The following is a 16,428-nucleotide window of genomic DNA, read 5'->3' on the forward strand; positions in this document are numbered from 1 at the left end:
AGCTCCCCATCCCCAAATCTCCTGGATAACACAGCTCACTCCCAAGATGTTTATTTACCAACAGCCATTCCTCCAGGCCAGGCTTAGCAGGCAGCAGCTTTATCCCTGGGATAATGCTAAGTCCCCATCTGACAATCTTATTTCTCTCGGGGAATTACAAAGGCAGGAATTTAGAAACAACATTTTCTGTTTTCACAACTTGCTCAAAGCAACTTTATTTTCCCCCAAGTTGCTGAATGAACCGATTGTCACGAGGCTGTCACAAGAATGAACAAAAATAAAAATGTTCCATCCCCCGGGGCCACAGAGCTGTGCAGTGATCAGAGGGAATCTGATCCCAGATCCAGCATTTAACAGAGCTGGAATTGCTGTCAAACACTGCCTGGATTCCCCTAGAAATCAACTTCTACTGCACAAACCTCTCCAAATCCACTCTTTAAATCCAGTGCTGTCTCATTCCAAGCATGGAGTGACTGGTCTTTTACAGGATCAACCCCAACAGGCTTTTTATTTTACAAGACTTTTATTCTGTTTCACAGATCTGACTATTACAGCAGTAAAATTATTACAAGTGACTTGTAACATTTAGTTCCAAATAAAAGTAGAAAAACACACCAAAAAAAAAAAAAAAAAAAAAACCAATAAAAGGAAAGTCAAATGAGATGTGATGGGTGGTAAATGTGTTTTAAGAGCACAGAAAAAAAATATATAAAAATACATCAGGAGCAAGGATTTTGGTTTAGTTACAGTTGTGACACCGCAGAGTCACGGAATGGCTGAGGCCGGAGGGGACACTGGGGTGGCTCTGTCCCAGTCCCTGCTCAGGCAGGGTCACCTGAACCCCAGGGCTGTGTCACCCCTGGAGAGGTCCAGGCTGGAGCTTTCCCCCCTCCCTGGTGCCCTCAGGATCCTGAACTCACCATCCACAGCCCCTGCAGCCTTGGATCTCGTTCTGGGCTCAGCAGAGCCCCTCTGTTGGCTCCTGTGTCCCTTGCAAGGAGGAATTTCTCACTCCAGGAGCCTCCAGGATTGCTCCTGAGTTACCTCTCCAGCAGGGATCAGGGTGGTTCAAGTCCCCCCCTGAAATCTGTAAATTCCAGCCTGAGGCTGCTTCTGTCTGTGCAGGGTCTGATGGTCTCATTTCCCAGTAAAACATCACCTGTCCCTGTCCTGCCTTCACTCCTGAGCTCCCAGCACCTCCTCACCATCCCCAACAATTCCAGCTGCTCTCCCAACCAAGGACAACTCCCTCATTCTCCTGCAGAGCCCCCAGAGCACCAGAAATCCCAGAACACTGAGAGCTGTTCGCTGGAAAGGTGATAAATCCAAGAGCAGACAAAAGGCAGAAATGAACCAGAGAAAGGAAAGGAGGATGTGTGTGTGTTTGTGTGTGTGTAAAGTCTATTTTATGGCAAACTTCCAGTCCTTTGGCCACTATAAAGCAAAATCAGCGGATTTCATATAAATTCTCTGTATAAAGGAATGTCTATGAACTGTGTACAGTATGGCCCAGAATAAACATCTCATCATCAGCCTAATAGAGCTCCTCACAGAGGAAAAGAAGGTGCTTAGTCATGGTTCATCTTCCCGAGAAAATCCTGTCCGCAATTGGACTAGTGCCCCAAAACACCATTTCAGGAACAGCAGGAATTCCTTCAATGGAAAGGAAAAGCAGAGTCTGCCCAGGCTGGGCCAGCAGGAGCCGGGCAGGGCCTCAGGGCTGCCCTGCTGCCCTCAGGTCCGTGTGGTTGATGGGCAGGGGGTGAGCCTCGGTGTTGAACACCCAGTCCTCCAGGGACAGCACGTCATCTTCACAGAACAGAAGATAGAGGTACCTGCAGCACAGGGACACACAGGAGAGCTTGGAGGAGCCCAGGCAGGCACAGGCAGCAGCATGGCACACACTTTCACCTCCCTGCACATCCCCACCCTTCCCAGGTAACCCAGCCCTGGGTCACAGCAGAGCCCTGCAGCCCCAGCCCCTGGGCAGGAGCCTCCAGGAGCCAAGGGCAGCAGAGATTCTGCTCCCAAAGTTTTGCAGCCTTGCCCAGTTTCCCCCAGAATGGGTGGGCTTGGAAAAATCCTGGAAGCTCCCCTGGTTCCAGTCCCTGGGCAGGAGCCTCCGGGAGCCAAGGGCAGCAGAGATTCTGCTCCCAAAGTTTTGCAGCCTTGCCCAGTTTCCCCCTGAATGGTTGGGTTGGAAAGATCCTGAGAGCTCCCCTGGTGCCAGCCCCCTGCCCTGGGCAAGGACACCTCCCCTGGGAAGAGAAGACCTCCCTCTCATCATCTGAGGCTCCTTGGGCAGCTGCTGCAGGAGCTGTGCTGCTCAGGAAGGCCCCTGGGAGCCCAGACTTACTTGAGGGTCTCTGCAAGGAAGAAGCTCTGCTGCATGTTGTCGTGGGTGGGTGTGGTGGTGTACACGTCCCGGATGCCAGAGAAGCCAGCCTCCACCCTGCAGTGCTTCTCCAGGGCCTGGGGGGAGAGAGAACCCTCAGCCACCCCAGCAGTGTGGGGAGAAGCAAAAATCCACACTGGAGATAACCCTGAACTGAGGCACTTTGTGTATTCCTGCCCCACTGCCCGTGGGTTTGAGACCCTGCCCCATTGCCCGTGGGTTTGAGACCCTGCCCCATTGCTCACAGGTTTGAGACCCTGCCCCATTGCCTGTGGGTTTGAGATCCTGCCCCATTGCCTGTGGGTTTGAGACCCTGCCCCATTGCCTGTGGGTTTGAGACCCTGCCCCATTGCTCACAGGTTTGAGAACAATCTGGGTCAAAAGAAACTTTCAAAATCACCCAGTTCCACGCCCCAGCCACAGACAGGATCACCTCCCTCTAGACCAAGCTCCCCGGAGCCCCATCCAACCCAGCCTGGAGCGTTCCTGACCCATCTCAGCGTTGAACACGGTTTCAATAATTCCCGCTCCTTCCTCCACAGGAACACAGGAACCCCCAGAGCCCCGAGCCCTCTGCAGCCTTACCTGGACCACCTCCCAGCCCCAGTGCCGGTACTTGGGCTGGTGGGTGAGCCTCCAGAGGTACATGTAGCTCTCCACCACCTCGGGCCGCAGGATGTAGTAGCGCTCGCTGAGCCGCGTGGCCGTGGCCTCGCTGCCCGCGTCGAAGCGGAACGCCTCGGGGCCCAGCTTGGTGTCTGGGGACAAGCACAGCGCTGTCACTGCCTGCCAGCACCAGCAGGACACCAGCCAGGTGCCCTCGGGCTGCTCAGCACGCCAGGCTTTGCCCAAGGCTTTGCTGAGCCTTTTTTCTGCAGTGCGTTGGAGAGAAGGGATCGGGATGGTGATACAACCAACTGCGCTGGTTTTATAAACAGAAAATCAGGGGTATGTTGGTCTGTGGTGAGGAATCCCAGTCTCTTGTGAGCACTGTCCAGCACTCAGATCCCTGCTTTCAACACCAAAAAATTGGTTTATGAGGGTGCTCAGAGCAGCTGTGGCTGTCCCTGGATCCCTGGCTGGACACTGGGGCTGGGAGCACCTGGGACCATGGGAGGTGTCCCTGCCATGGGATGGAATTTCAGGTCCCTTCCAGCCCAAAGCACTGAGGCACAGAGCCCCCCTGGCAATGCCCCCGCTGCAGTGCAGGTACCTGAGCGTGTGTAGGACTCGTGGCAGGTGCTGGTGATCTCTGCTGCCAGCTCCATGTGCCTCTGCCTCCTGTCCCCCGCGCTGTGCTGGGCCCCCAGGGCAATCATGCCCCCAGAGAAGCAGGCCAGGTGCCCCATCTTGTGGTCCAGGATGCCGCCCCTCCACTCAGCAATGTAGGTCAAGCCTCCTGCAGACTTTTTCACCAAATGCTTTTCTATTGCCTAGAGGGACGAAAATCAGCATGTCAAGAGAGTGGACAGTGAGTAAAACTTACTCGGTGTTAGTTAGTGGCAGGAGTGAGTACCAGGGAAACCCAGAGGCTCATTCTGAAGGTCTGAACCCTTCTCATGAACCATGTCCCCCCCAAAAACCAGGGAGCAGCAGCTGGCTCCTCACCTCCAGGGCATCGTCGTACATCTTCTTGGCTTCAGAGTCCTTCTTGTCTGACATCAGCCAGGATTTGATGAGATATTCATAAAAGCTGTCCCCGAGCCCCCCGATGGAGACGTGGTCTGTGGTGGGAAAGGCAGGAAAGAGCTTCAGGTGCATGGCAGGCAGTGAGCAGCTGCCTCACAAAGGGGAAACAATCTCGTCCCATTTAATGCCCTTGCTCTCTCCTTCCCCTGCCCAGCTTCCTGGGGAGAGCCTGCAGCACTGCTTCTCAGAGAGGAAGAAAGGTGGAAAGTGCAATCAGGAGAAAAATGTTCTGTCATTTTCCAGAGCATTAGTGTCCCTTAGCAGAACCATTCAGAGGCCTTATTTTACAAGTTATTTATCCTGCAACGTGAAGATGCTTCCTGTTTATGGAGCCATCATCATAAATCCAGCCTCATAAAGCAAAAGCAGCGGTGGGTACTGAGGGATTTCCATCTGGATGGAGCCCCTGGGAGCTGTCTCACCCCTCAGGAGAGGAAGGAGAGGTGTGTGGATGGCACAGAGCTGCCAGCAAGGGGCTGGGCACACACTCCTGGGCTCTGCCATTTGTATTTCTGCCTCACGGAGGGACTCTGAGCCCTGGGGGAGGCTGGGGCTTGCTGGCACATTAAAATGATAAAGTCAGGTACAGAGATGTGCGGTGCATGTTTTCCTCTGCAGAATGGAGATTTCCCAGGCTGCGTGCTCAGAGCAGCCCTGCTCCGAGGGATTGCAGAGGGAAATGGGCCTGGCAGCTGCAGGTTTGTGCCTGGGGGAGCTGCTGGATGCATTCACAGCTCCAAACCCTGCCACAGGGGGAACAGCAGCTCTTTACAGCACTCAAGCACTCCCGTTTTTAGGAGAGCAAGACAAATAGCCCTCCCTGAGCCGAGCCATCCTGTTAATTAACAAATTAACAGTGTCCCCCCGGCTCTGCCCCACCCTCATTTCCCAGCTCAGCTCATGCAGCAGGTGTTCAGAGCTGCTCAGGTTTTTGTTTCCCCTCTCCCTGTACACAGATAAAGTCCCGAGGCTTATTCCAAATGCTGAATCCTCCCCAACAGCCACGCATCATCTTCCTGACCTGGAGAGCAAACATCCCTGCCGCAGTGTGTCCAGTGATCCAGGGAATAATCCCCAGCAAAACAATGAGATTAAACACCCGGCCGGGAGGGCAGGGGATTTGCAAACACGGGCTGCCTTTAAAGAGCAGCTCTGTGATCCTCAGTGTGCCATTCAGAGACTCACCAAAGCTGCAGCCCTGCTGCACAACTGCTCTCCATGTGGCAGCTTTGCCTCCCAGGCACCCTGCATCAATAAATGCACTGCCCCCAGGTAGCTGCTGCCCTCCCTCAGCCTCCCCGCTGCTGAGATTGCCCATTCAGCCAGGTCAAAGATACACCTTTTAAGAAAATCACAGCAATTTCAAGGGAAAACAGCTTCCTGCAAAGAGCTTTAATGGCCAGAGAGAAAATGAGAGGCTGGCCTCTCTGGGGAGAGGCTGCAGGTGCCTCCCTGCTCTGTCCCCATCTGTTTGTCCCCAGCAGCACTGGGGGTGCAGGAGGGGCTCATCACTCTTCTCCCTGCCTGCAATATGGGGTGAGATCCCAAGGTCACAAACAGCCTGAGAGTGTCTGTCTGGAACCAGGAAATCTCCAGGCATCTCCTGTCCCAAGCAATCAGAAACTGCTTTTAATGTGCTCTGGAAAGCACCACCAGGCCCCTCTCTGAAAATACAGATTAAATTTGTGGCAGAAGAGACAGAAAACAGAATTAAATTGGTGGCAGATGAGATGAGGGCTTCCTCCCAGCACCAAAGGGCAGCTCTGGTTTAATGGGACAGCTGTGACCATCCCAGGCACTCTGCTGGGAGCAGCCCTGCCAGCTGAAGGGCAGGGATTGCTCAGAGCCAGGGCTCTGTCCCTGCCTGTGCCACCAGAGCCACAAAAGCAGCACTGGGAGAGCTCTGCAGTGACCCAGCCCAGCAAGGAGTGCAATGGGGACACCAGGAGCTGCAGGACTCAGAGCAACCTGCCTGGATAACAAATGTCACCCACTGACAGCTTCAAACCGGCCTCTGAAAGAGACTTTTCTCTGGCAACAGCAAATCCAGCAGCCAGAACAAGCAGATCGATGCCAGAGCAGAGAGGGGAGGTCACAGATGCTGCAGAAGTGGCACCTCCTGCTCCTGGCACAGGGCAAACTCCTGAGGAGGGGCACAGCCTCCTCCCTGGGTGCCACCACAACTCCCTGCCCTCTCCAAGACCTTCCCTGGTCATTGCTCCAGTGCTGGGCTCCCCACAGGAGAGAAGCAAACATCCTTATCTCATCCTGCCTCCCCAAACGGCTCTGCAGAGCTGCCATGGAAACAGCAACAGGAATGCACAGGAGAATTCCTCCCTGCATCCAAGCCCTCTGCAGGGGAACCTCACTGTGCTCCCCATGCAGCTCCTGTGCTGCCTGCAGCATCCCAGCCTGGGCTGGCTCCCACCACCTGTGGGACGAGCTCCTGTGCAGGGAATGCCCTGATTCTCTCTGTGGGAACACTCAGAGGGACACTCTCTGCAGCTGGGACACTCAGCAAGGTCCCAGTTCTCTCTGTGGGACACTCAGCAAGGTCCCAATTCTCTCTCTCTGCAGCTGGGACACTCAGCAAGGTCCCAATTCTGTCTGGAGCTGGCACACACAGCTGGACACGCATCTGGGATTAAGGGCACAGTTCCTGCTCTACTCCCTGCAAAGCCTGGCTTATCTCCTGTCCTCCAGCCTGGCTGCTGTGCCAGGAGCCCCTGGGGAAGGAGGGAAGGAGGGAAGGAGAGGCTGGCATGCTGCAGGCAGGGATACCTACGCTGCACCCAGCTCCCCGTCACCGGGCTCAGGAAGTTGGGGTACAGACCCTGGGGCTTCTCCACTCTGCTGAGCACCCTGCGGATGTTCCTGACCTGTGAGAGAGCACACACAGCCTGGGGTTAATGCCCTCCATCCCTCCCTCCCTCCCTCCATCCCTGCCCAGCCCCTGCCCTGCTCCAGCCCAGGGACACAGCTCAGGGAGGGACAGGCTCTTATTTCAATCCTTATCTCAGAAATGGCTCAGGAAACCCTGCAAAGCCCCAGCTCAGCTCACTGCCGTGGTCCAGGTGCAATCCTGGGAGACTTTGTCCTTCCAGTACCTGGAAGCACCTGGCACAGAGGAAGTGTCCCTGCCATGGCAGGGCTGGCACTGGAGGGGCTCTGAGGTCCCTTCCAAACCCAAATCTGATCCTGTGCTTGGGGATCTGGGTGGAAATGGGGGATGTGAGCCATGCCAGGGGAGATTTTTTCCATGATCCAAAGGGAAAGGAGTGGCAGGGATGAGTGACTCACACAGCACTTAAATTCACCATGTGGTCACTTAATGTGATGAATTGGGGCCTTTAATTTCAACAAGAGACAGTTCCCTTAATACCCCAGAACAGCCAGCACTTAACTCTCTAAAGCCTCCCTGGGTTTCACCCCCATTAAATCCAACAGGCCTTTCCCTTAAGGGACCCAGTTAAATTCCATGCAGCATAAATATTCTATTATAACCTACAGAGCAGCTAATTTGCCCTAAACCTTTTACAAAATCAGACAATTTGCACGCCAAAAGCTGGCTACAGCCTTCAGCCAGTGCTTCCAAGGAAGCTGTCAGGCTCCATAATATTCACTTGGAGTTTGGGAGCTTGGCATATTCATGACAGGTTTGAATAAAAGACACAGATGGGCTTTAATTCCTGCTCAAATCACCCCAGTCCCAAGCTGGGAGTTGATCTGCTCCCCTGCAGGAATTTCCCACAGAAATTGTTGGGAAGTTGCTGTGGGCTCTAACAGCCCCCACCACCCCACACTTCCCTCTCAGGGTGGCTGTGCTCCATTTTCTGTGCACACACCAGCCCAGGAGAGTCCCTCAGAAAGGTTTTGCCCTTTTCCCTCCACAGGTTTAGGAGGAAAAGAGGAAAATCTCCTAGGCTGGGGACAGAGGTTTGCCCCTGGCTCAAAATGCCACGGTTTGAACCCAGAATGAGGATGCAGTTCTGGTTTTTAGCAGAGCATCCCCAGCGTTTCCTCCTCTCTCCCCTCCCTTCATTGCCTCACCCTGCTCCCTTTCCTGGCCTCTCCTCAGCTGCCCCTCCCTGGCAGCAATTTGTCATTGTCCCTGTCCTCAGGAACCTCAGCCTTGTCTCTGTTTCACATCACCAGCCTCTCCTGATCTCCCCACAGAGCTTCCAGGCTTTCCTGTTTCCCTTCACCCTCTGCTTTCCATCCCCTCCATCCCAGCTCCACTTTGCTCTCCCAGCTTCTTCCTCCTCTTTTTTTATTTTTTTCCTGTCTCTCTTTCAAATCCCCTCCTTGTTTCTCAGCTGACAGACCTGCACTGGACACATCCTGGAAAAGCAGAATTTTTGGGGGTTTTTTTGGCAATCCTGTCAGTTTGTATCCCACTGCCCCATTTCCCTTTGGGTTCTGCCTGGAACGATCTGTGTCCCTCAAAGCAGGCTCCTGAGGGATCTGCAAGTGCCCTTCTCTGGGTAAAACCCACACTGGGAAAGCCCCAGGAGGATGAAGAGGCCACCCCAGAGAGCCAGGCTGGGCTCACTTGCCTTTTCTGCAAACACTGGGTTGCCAGAAAGCTCGGAGAGGTGCAGGAACTCCAGGTGCAGTGTCCCAAACTCTGCCAGGATGCTGCTGCCAGCAGATGCCCAGCCCCAGCTCCAGCTCATGCCACTGCAAGGAGAGAAAAGGGAGCCCTCAGTGCCAGGAAACAGCCAGAGCCTGGGGTGAGCCCTCCCAGGGCAGCCCTGCCTTGGCCAGGGGTCACTGGGGCATGGAAAGGACTCACACACACAGATTCTGGACAGACACACAGATTTGGGACAGACACACAGATTTGGGACAGACACGCAGATTTAGGACAGACACACAGATTTGGGACAGACACACAGATTTGGGACAGATACGCAGATTTGGGACAGACACACAGATTTGGGACAGACACACAGATTTTAGGACACACACAGAGAGATTTAAGACACACACATATTTAGGACAAACACACAGGTTTAGGATACACACAGATTTAGCACACACACACATATTTAGGACTCACACACAGATTTTAGGACAGACACACAGATTTAGGACAGACACACAGATTTTCAGCAGCAGTTCCAGTGGCACTGAGCTGTGATTTTCCAGAGGTTCTTTAGGACAGGGCTAACACACAGACTGCACAAACTGCATTTCTGTGTGGGAGAGGAATCCCTCCCGAACAGCTCAGCTGACAAACAGCTTTGGAGGAGCACTGCCACCCTGCCCCACACAGACATTTGGGATAAAACATCCCAGGAGAATCCTGGAGGATGCAGGGTTGGCTGTAACCACAGCAGCCCCTGTGGGTGCTGCCCCAGAGCTGTGGTGGCTCCAGTGAGTCCCGGGGAGGGGACAGGGACAGGGACGGGTGGGGGTGACACTAGATGGCGCCGGGAAGCTTGGCTGGAGAGAGAAGGGTTTGTTGTTTACAGAGGTTAAAACTAATGATCCTGAGCACGAAAATAGAGGAAAAAAAAGAAGTGTCCCTCGCTGTGATGGAGAGGAAAACGTGGCAGGTCCCGATCTGGCTGTTTGGTCACGACAGGCAGTGTGGTCACAGTGCCCAGTCCTGCAGAGCTGCTCTGCTCTCCAGCAGCTCAGAGGAAGCCACTGTTTAAAGGACCTTGGCCTCCAAGGGGAAGGAACATGCCCAGAACCTCCTTTATCTCCCAGACAAGTGGCTCTGGAATGTCAGATCGTGTCCTTCCCCCGTGGGGATCCAAAGCAGCAAAACCAGTGGCAGGTCAGGGGAGAGGCCGGGAGAGGATGCTGAGGGAAAATGTGGAATACAGAGGGTTTGGGGAGATGTGAAGGAAAGGGCTGCAGCACAGGGAGAGCTCACAGAGCAGAGCACAGGGCAGCAGGGAAGCTGTGGCAGGATGGAGCAGCAGGATGGAAAGCAGGAGTGTGGGATGGGACACACAGGCAGGAGACAGCAGGCAGCCACAGGAAACTCTTCAGCAGAGAGGGGACCCCAGAGGAAGAGGTGACAGCAAGAGATAAAGGCAGCTGTTATGGCAGAGCTGGGGGCTGGCTGTGCTGGGCCCTGGAAAATGAACGTGCAGAACTGACTCAGTGCCAAGGGGGGTTTTGGTTTCAAATTTCTGAACGTCCCTTTTAACCCACCCCCCAGGCTGCCACCAGCAGAGGCCCACACATGCTGCAGGACCCTCCTCCTCCTCCTCCTTCTGGGATGCCGAGGTCTCTCTGGGATTAGCACATCCTTGCAAAAGCAGAATTGGAGAGAGAATTCCTCGTTGCAAAACCCTTCTGGGCTTTGTTCTGGCCCTGGGGTTTGGGTCAGTGTGGTGTCACAGCCTCCCCTCGCACAGTGAGTAACTCCCATTCCCTGGGGGCTCACAGGCTGTGGGTGCAGCTCCCTCCATGCCTGCTCTGAATCAGCTGGCACTGCAGCCCCAGAGCAGTGGGGGCTCTGCCATGGCCTGGGTGTTCTGTCCATTCTCCCTGCTCTCACTCAAGGTCATCAGCAAAACATTTTGGGAATATCTGGGCAGACCGAGGCTGCTTCAATTGTCTTCACAAAGGGCAGGGGAGGGTTTGGCATTTCTGTGAAAGGTTAGTCTATGCAGAGCCTTTATCAGGCCCAGAGCAAGCAGGATGTCTGTGCTGTAAAAAAGGACAATTACAGAGCTGCTGGTGGCTCCAATTTTCCCCGGGATCAGGAGCACATCAGACAGCTGAGGGCTGACAGTGATATTTGAGCAACGCAGCAGCGTGAGCCAAATGTTTGCAAGTCTTTTGCTTGCAGAGCCAAGGAGGAGATTTGGGCTAAGGGCTGGAAAATGACTCTGAGGGTTTCGCAAGAGGTGAGGATGACAGGCTTTGTTAACCCACATTTCCTGCAGCCCTCACCCGTGGATTTGTTTGGATGCATCAGAAGCAGCAAATCCAAATCCTGCCTGGCTGGCAGGGAATTGTCAGCCAGGAGAGGCAGGAGCAGCAGGGCAGTGCTCTCTCTGCTGCCAGACCTTTGGCAGGGAGGGACTGACTGAACTCAGCTGCCTCCCTGGCCATGAGAACATCACCAACCCGAATTCTGGCTCTGAGCAAGGACAGAGCCTGGCTGAGGGCTGTGTGCTGTGTTCTGTTTCCCAGCACCAAAGCTGTCAGCCAGTCCCATCCACTCCCTCGCCCAGTTTTCCCAATTTTTAAATCCATTTTTCCTGGATGAATTCACATGAAACTAGCTGGGCACACTGCAAAAATCCCTGCTATGAGCAGAGCAGAAAATCACCTTTCACAGAACCTGAGAGTGAGGAAAATGCTCTTGCAGCAGGGAGCCCTGTCGGGAGGCAGAGGAAGAAATGTGACCAGCCCCAAATTGATGAATAAAACACAGCTGGGTTTGCCCTGAGTCACTGCAATCTGTGCCAGGGTCTGAGCTGGCAGAGCAAGTGACCTGGAGGAATCTGCCCTAGGGGGGACAGCCCTGAGGAGCTGCTGCTGCTGCCCCTGCTCCTTCCCAGCCCCAGAATAAAGGAAATGCAGCTGAGGCTGTGCTTGCCTGCCCAGGTTGATGACTCCACGGGGGATGCCAGTGGGGGTGTTGAAGGCTGGCAGAAGTTTCTCTCCAAGTTCCAGAGCTTTGCTTTTGAACACCTGTTAAAAGGGAGGATAAATATTTGATGGAAGGGATCACAGAGGATTCTCCCTCATCCCCTTTTCCAAACACACAGTTATAAAACACTGGAGGTGATGCAGAGCCCCTGCTCCAGGTGTGCTGTGCCCTGAACAAAAAATCTGAACCAAAAGTCTCACTGAACTTGGGCATCTCTGAATTTCCTCTCAAATCTGCACTAAAGCAGCACCCAAAGCCTCAGCCTGCACCAGAGCAGCTCACAGCAGCACCGGTGATCTGAGCTGATCCACAGAGTGATCCCCAAATCCTTCCCACTCCCAGCATGGCTGAGAACACAAGGAGCTGAAATCAGAAATCCTCCTGGGCTGAAGCACTGCTGCATTTACAATGTGGGCTTGCCCAGAGTTTGTTTTCATCTCCTGTTGTACAAAACATGATTTGCAACCAGCCATCCTCTCCTTGCAGCTCCTGGCCAAGAAGGATTGGTGGTTTCATGGCTAAGCTGCTCCTTTTGCACTGGTAATGCCTCAGTTTTGGGCTTTCCACTCAAATTGCAGCTTATGGTGCCTTGCAGCACAAAGCAAGCACACACAATTATTTTGGGACAGAGTGATACCAGCACTAATCTTTGCTGCAGAGATTAGTCCTGATCAAGAGAAGCCTCTAAGTGACTTAGGAGATAAAGCACAAGCCTTTTACCTCTAGCCCTGTGGTGGTGGCTCTCAGAAAGCAGGAACTCATTGCTCTAAAAATACGGCACTGAGGAAAGCTGAGCTCTCCTGTGGGCTCAGACCTTTGATACTCTCACAGGGAAACAGGAGGCTGGTTCAGAAGGGAAAGCAGGAGCAGGGACTGGGTTCTGCCTTTCAGTGACACTGGGTAAGTGACAGGCACTGCCCCAGCTGCTGATGGGGCTCCAAGGGGTCACTGCTGGAGTTTGATGCTTTAATGTGGTTTCTCTTTGCTCTGTGGATCTGAAACCTGTTGAAGTTGTCACTGAGGCAGACTCTGAGTTGGGGCACTGAGTCTTTGAGGGTTTTCCCTGGAGGGAAAACCCAGAGGGAAATTATGCCTGGAACACATTTGAGATACAGCTGAAATAAGAGAGCTGCTCTGGATCAGTGGTGTCACTGTGCAGGAGCCATCCCACCTCTGTGCTGGGGCTAATGAGCTCTCATTTAGGGCCAGTCCTCACACAACTACCCCTGAACCAGAGTTTCAGACTCCCAGGACAGAGTTAATAATAATTAATAACCTCCTCATCTCCCTGCAGATGTAAAATTCCATCCCAGGAAGGGCAGTGGAGATGAGATCTCTGCTTCAGCCAGGGCTCCACATGCACCCCAGGGGCTGAGACCCCAGCCCTGCACCCCAGCTCAGCAATTCCTGCTCCAGGGGGATGTGGGGAGCCCCTGCCCCTCCCAGTGCCCTCCTTAGCCCGAGGCAGGATCTGGGATGATGTCTGATGGAATCTCACCCGACTCACCGAGAGAGGAACAAGCACAGAGACAAAGCTGCTCTGCAAATGGCATTTCCCCGGGGAGCAATGTGTCCGACTGCAAACGTGTCTGGCTACAATTGCCCACAGGAGGGAGGGAAGATCCCTGGCAAATGAGCCGTGCACGGTGTGTGCAAGGTAATCATTCGAGGCTTAATTAAGGGAACATTAGTGGCATTTCCATATTCACAAAAAGGACGGGTTTAGCCTGTTGTTAAGGGGGGGGGGATTATCTGATGCTCAGGGCAGGGCTCTCAGCTGGTTCCTGGGGCTGGGGGGACTCTGTGGGGACACTCCAGGTGCTGTGGGGACACTGTGGGGACACTCCAGGAGCTGTGGGGACACTGTGGGGACACTCCAGGTGCTGTGGGGACACTGTGGGGACACTCCAGGTGCTGTGAGGACATTCCAGGAGCTGTGAGGACATTCCAGGAGCTGTGGGGACACTCCAGGTGTTGTGGAGACACTGTGGGGACACTCCAGGTGCTGTGAGGACACTCCAGGTGCTGTGGGGACATTCCAGGTGCTGTGGGGACACTGTGGGGACACTCCAGGTGCTGTGAGGACATTCCAGGTGCTGTGGGGACACTGCAGGAGCTGTGGGGACACTGTGAGGACACTCCAGGTGCTGTGAGGACACTGCAGGAGCTGTGGGGACACTCCAGGAGCTGTGGGGACACTCTGGGGACCCACCTCCTCTCCAGTCAGGTAGTAGGTGGCCAGCAGCCCCCCGATGTAGCGGATGTTCACCTCGAACAGGGAAGCTTCTCCATTCTGCAAAGACAAAGGACAGCCCCGAGTGCAGCACAGCCCCAGCCCTGTGCCCATCTCCCAGCTCTCTGTTTGCTCTGCAGGGACTGGGGGAGCCTGGAGGGAAGGGAAATACCCAAACTGCCCCATTTACCACCAGAGGCAGCACCTGGGGCAGGCAGGGCAGATCACACAATCACAGACCCTCCTGAGCTGGAAGGGACCCACCAGCACCACCCTGGCCCTGCCCAGAGCCCCAACAATCCCACCCTGGGCATGCCTGGGCACTGTCCAAGAGCTCCTGGAGCTCTAATCCAGCCTGAACTTCCCCAACACAACTTCAGGCAGATCACTGCCCTCAGTGTCCAGCAGAGCTCGTGGGCCCTGCAGTCCCTGTCCTGCCTTTCTGCACCGTGAGAGCTCCTTGTGGAGAGGCAATATTGAATTAATTTCCCCCTGCCTCCCTTGCTGTGCTCCCCGACTCCACTGATCAATCCATAGCATTCACTCCTGTCTTTACAGATCAATCTATTCTCCAGGCCAAGATTAAAAGCTTTTATGAAATCCAGATAAATTATCTCCCAGTTGATTTTGTCCCTTGTTTATCGATTCAGTAACAGACTGAGACCATTCACCAGATTTATCAGATGTGGGCTGCCTTTTATGAATCCATGAATGCCAGTGGTGCCCTCCCAAACGATGCTTCTCTGAAAAGGCAGCTGCAGGCATTGTTCCCGTGGGAGAACCATTCCTCACAACAACTAGGCTGGCACTAAACAAATACGAGTTTAAGCTGCACTTTGGTTTTAGCATTCTCTGTGGGTGACACTGATGAGATGCCATCACCTGGGGGTGAGGGATGCAGGGGCAGAGGGGGGACAGCATCCTCAGCTGCCAGCCCTGCACCAGAGCCCAGCACAGCTCCAGCAGCCCCAGGGAGAAGCAGCCCTGGCTGTTTCCACAGGTGATGATGCCCTTCCTTCCAAACCCTGGCTCCCCTGTGCTCCCCCTGTGCTGCTGAGGTGTCACCAGGTCCCAGCAGTGACACCAACAAAGGGCCCAGACAAGGAGAGCTGGGTTTACAACCCTAATCTAATTTAATAAGGAAATTTAATAAGGAAATCTGGTTTTATGACTGGCAGACATTTACCTGAGATGAAACAGAACTTGTTCTTTGGTGAGCAGCGTTTCCTTGGAGTGTGTAACTGTGTCTGTTTCCACAACCCAGAGCAGAACCATCAACCACTGAACCCTGTCAGCCAGGTGAGGCTGATCTGCTGGCCCCTGCTGCAAACTGGGGTAATCCCTGCACTGCCCCTTTGACAATCAGCTGAGTGGATTCTCCCCCCCCAGAGCCGTGGGGAGGACTGTGCCCAGGGCTGGCAGCTGGGGTGGCACAGGCAGGCATTCCCAGCAGCTGACTCACCACGTTCAAGTCAAAGCTCTTCTCCACCCACTGCTTGGCTTCCTGGAACTCCTCCTCGAGCTCCATGATGTACAGGGTGTCCAAGGCGTCGATCACAGTTGCTCCTCGAAGGCCTCCTGTATGGCACAAACACAGCAGAGGGATGAAAGCACAGCTCTGAGTCAGCCTGGGGCTGGCACGGGCACAGCAGCTCCCACAGCCTGTGCTGGGGGTGCCTGGGGGGCATCTTCCACCCGGGCTGCTCAGCCCTGCTCACACCATTTCCCCAGGGCTGAAGGATGCTGAGCTCTGGAGGAACTTGTGGGGGTGTTTGCAGGGGTCCCAGCATGAGGGAAGAGATGGGAATGCTGACTCCATGTTTCAGAAGGCTTGATTTATTATGATATATTTTTATGACATATATTTCTTATTATATATTACATATTATTATTATTATATATTATATTATAATATATTTTATTATATATTATATTCATATATAATAAAATATATAATAATATGATTATTCTTATATAATATATTATTTTATGACATAATTTTTATTATATATAATTTATTATATATATTATATTACATACTATTTTTATTATATATTATTATATGATATATTTTATGAAATACATTAATATATATAATAAACTATATAATATAATTATTCTTATTACATATGATTTTATTATATATTTTAATGATATATTATATAATTTTATTATATATTTTTATTATATATATATTATCTTATTATATATAAAATATTATTTTTATTATATATATTATATTAAAACTATACTAAAAGAATAGAAGAAAGGATTTCATCAGAAGGCTGGCTAAGAATGGAAAAAGAATGATAATAAAATCTTGTGACTGAGACAGTCCAAACAGCTGACTGTGATTGGCCATTAATTAGAAACAACCACATGAGCCCAATCCCAGATGCACCTGTTGCATCCCACAGCAGCAGATAATCAATGTTTGCATTTTGTACCTGAGCTTCTCAGGAGGAAAGATCCTAAGGAAAGGATTTT

General features: G+C 52.9%; 1 protein-coding gene across 1 annotated transcript in view; it reads right to left on the bottom strand.

The window, feature by feature from the left end:
* Positions 1-252: 252 nt before the first annotated feature.
* Positions 253-16,428, bottom strand: part of MAN1C1 (mannosidase alpha class 1C member 1) — a 51,764-nt gene continuing 35,588 nt past the window's right edge. The window contains exons 4-13 of the mRNA XM_059488554.1: positions 15,404-15,519; positions 13,921-14,001; positions 11,655-11,749; positions 8,641-8,764; positions 6,870-6,963; positions 4,004-4,119; positions 3,609-3,828; positions 2,981-3,153; positions 2,357-2,472; positions 253-1,835 (exon numbers count right to left, since the gene is read on the bottom strand). Coding sequence (XP_059344537.1) covers positions 1,715-1,835; positions 2,357-2,472; positions 2,981-3,153; positions 3,609-3,828; positions 4,004-4,119; positions 6,870-6,963; positions 8,641-8,764; positions 11,655-11,749; positions 13,921-14,001; positions 15,404-15,519 — 1,256 coding nt within the window. The 3' untranslated portion in view covers positions 253-1,714. The remainder of the gene's footprint in view (positions 1,836-2,356; positions 2,473-2,980; positions 3,154-3,608; positions 3,829-4,003; positions 4,120-6,869; positions 6,964-8,640; positions 8,765-11,654; positions 11,750-13,920; positions 14,002-15,403; positions 15,520-16,428) is intronic.

This window comes from Ammospiza nelsoni, chromosome 25, assembly GCF_027579445.1.
Source record: "Ammospiza nelsoni isolate bAmmNel1 chromosome 25, bAmmNel1.pri, whole genome shotgun sequence".
NCBI lineage: Eukaryota > Metazoa > Chordata > Aves > Passeriformes > Passerellidae > Ammospiza > Ammospiza nelsoni.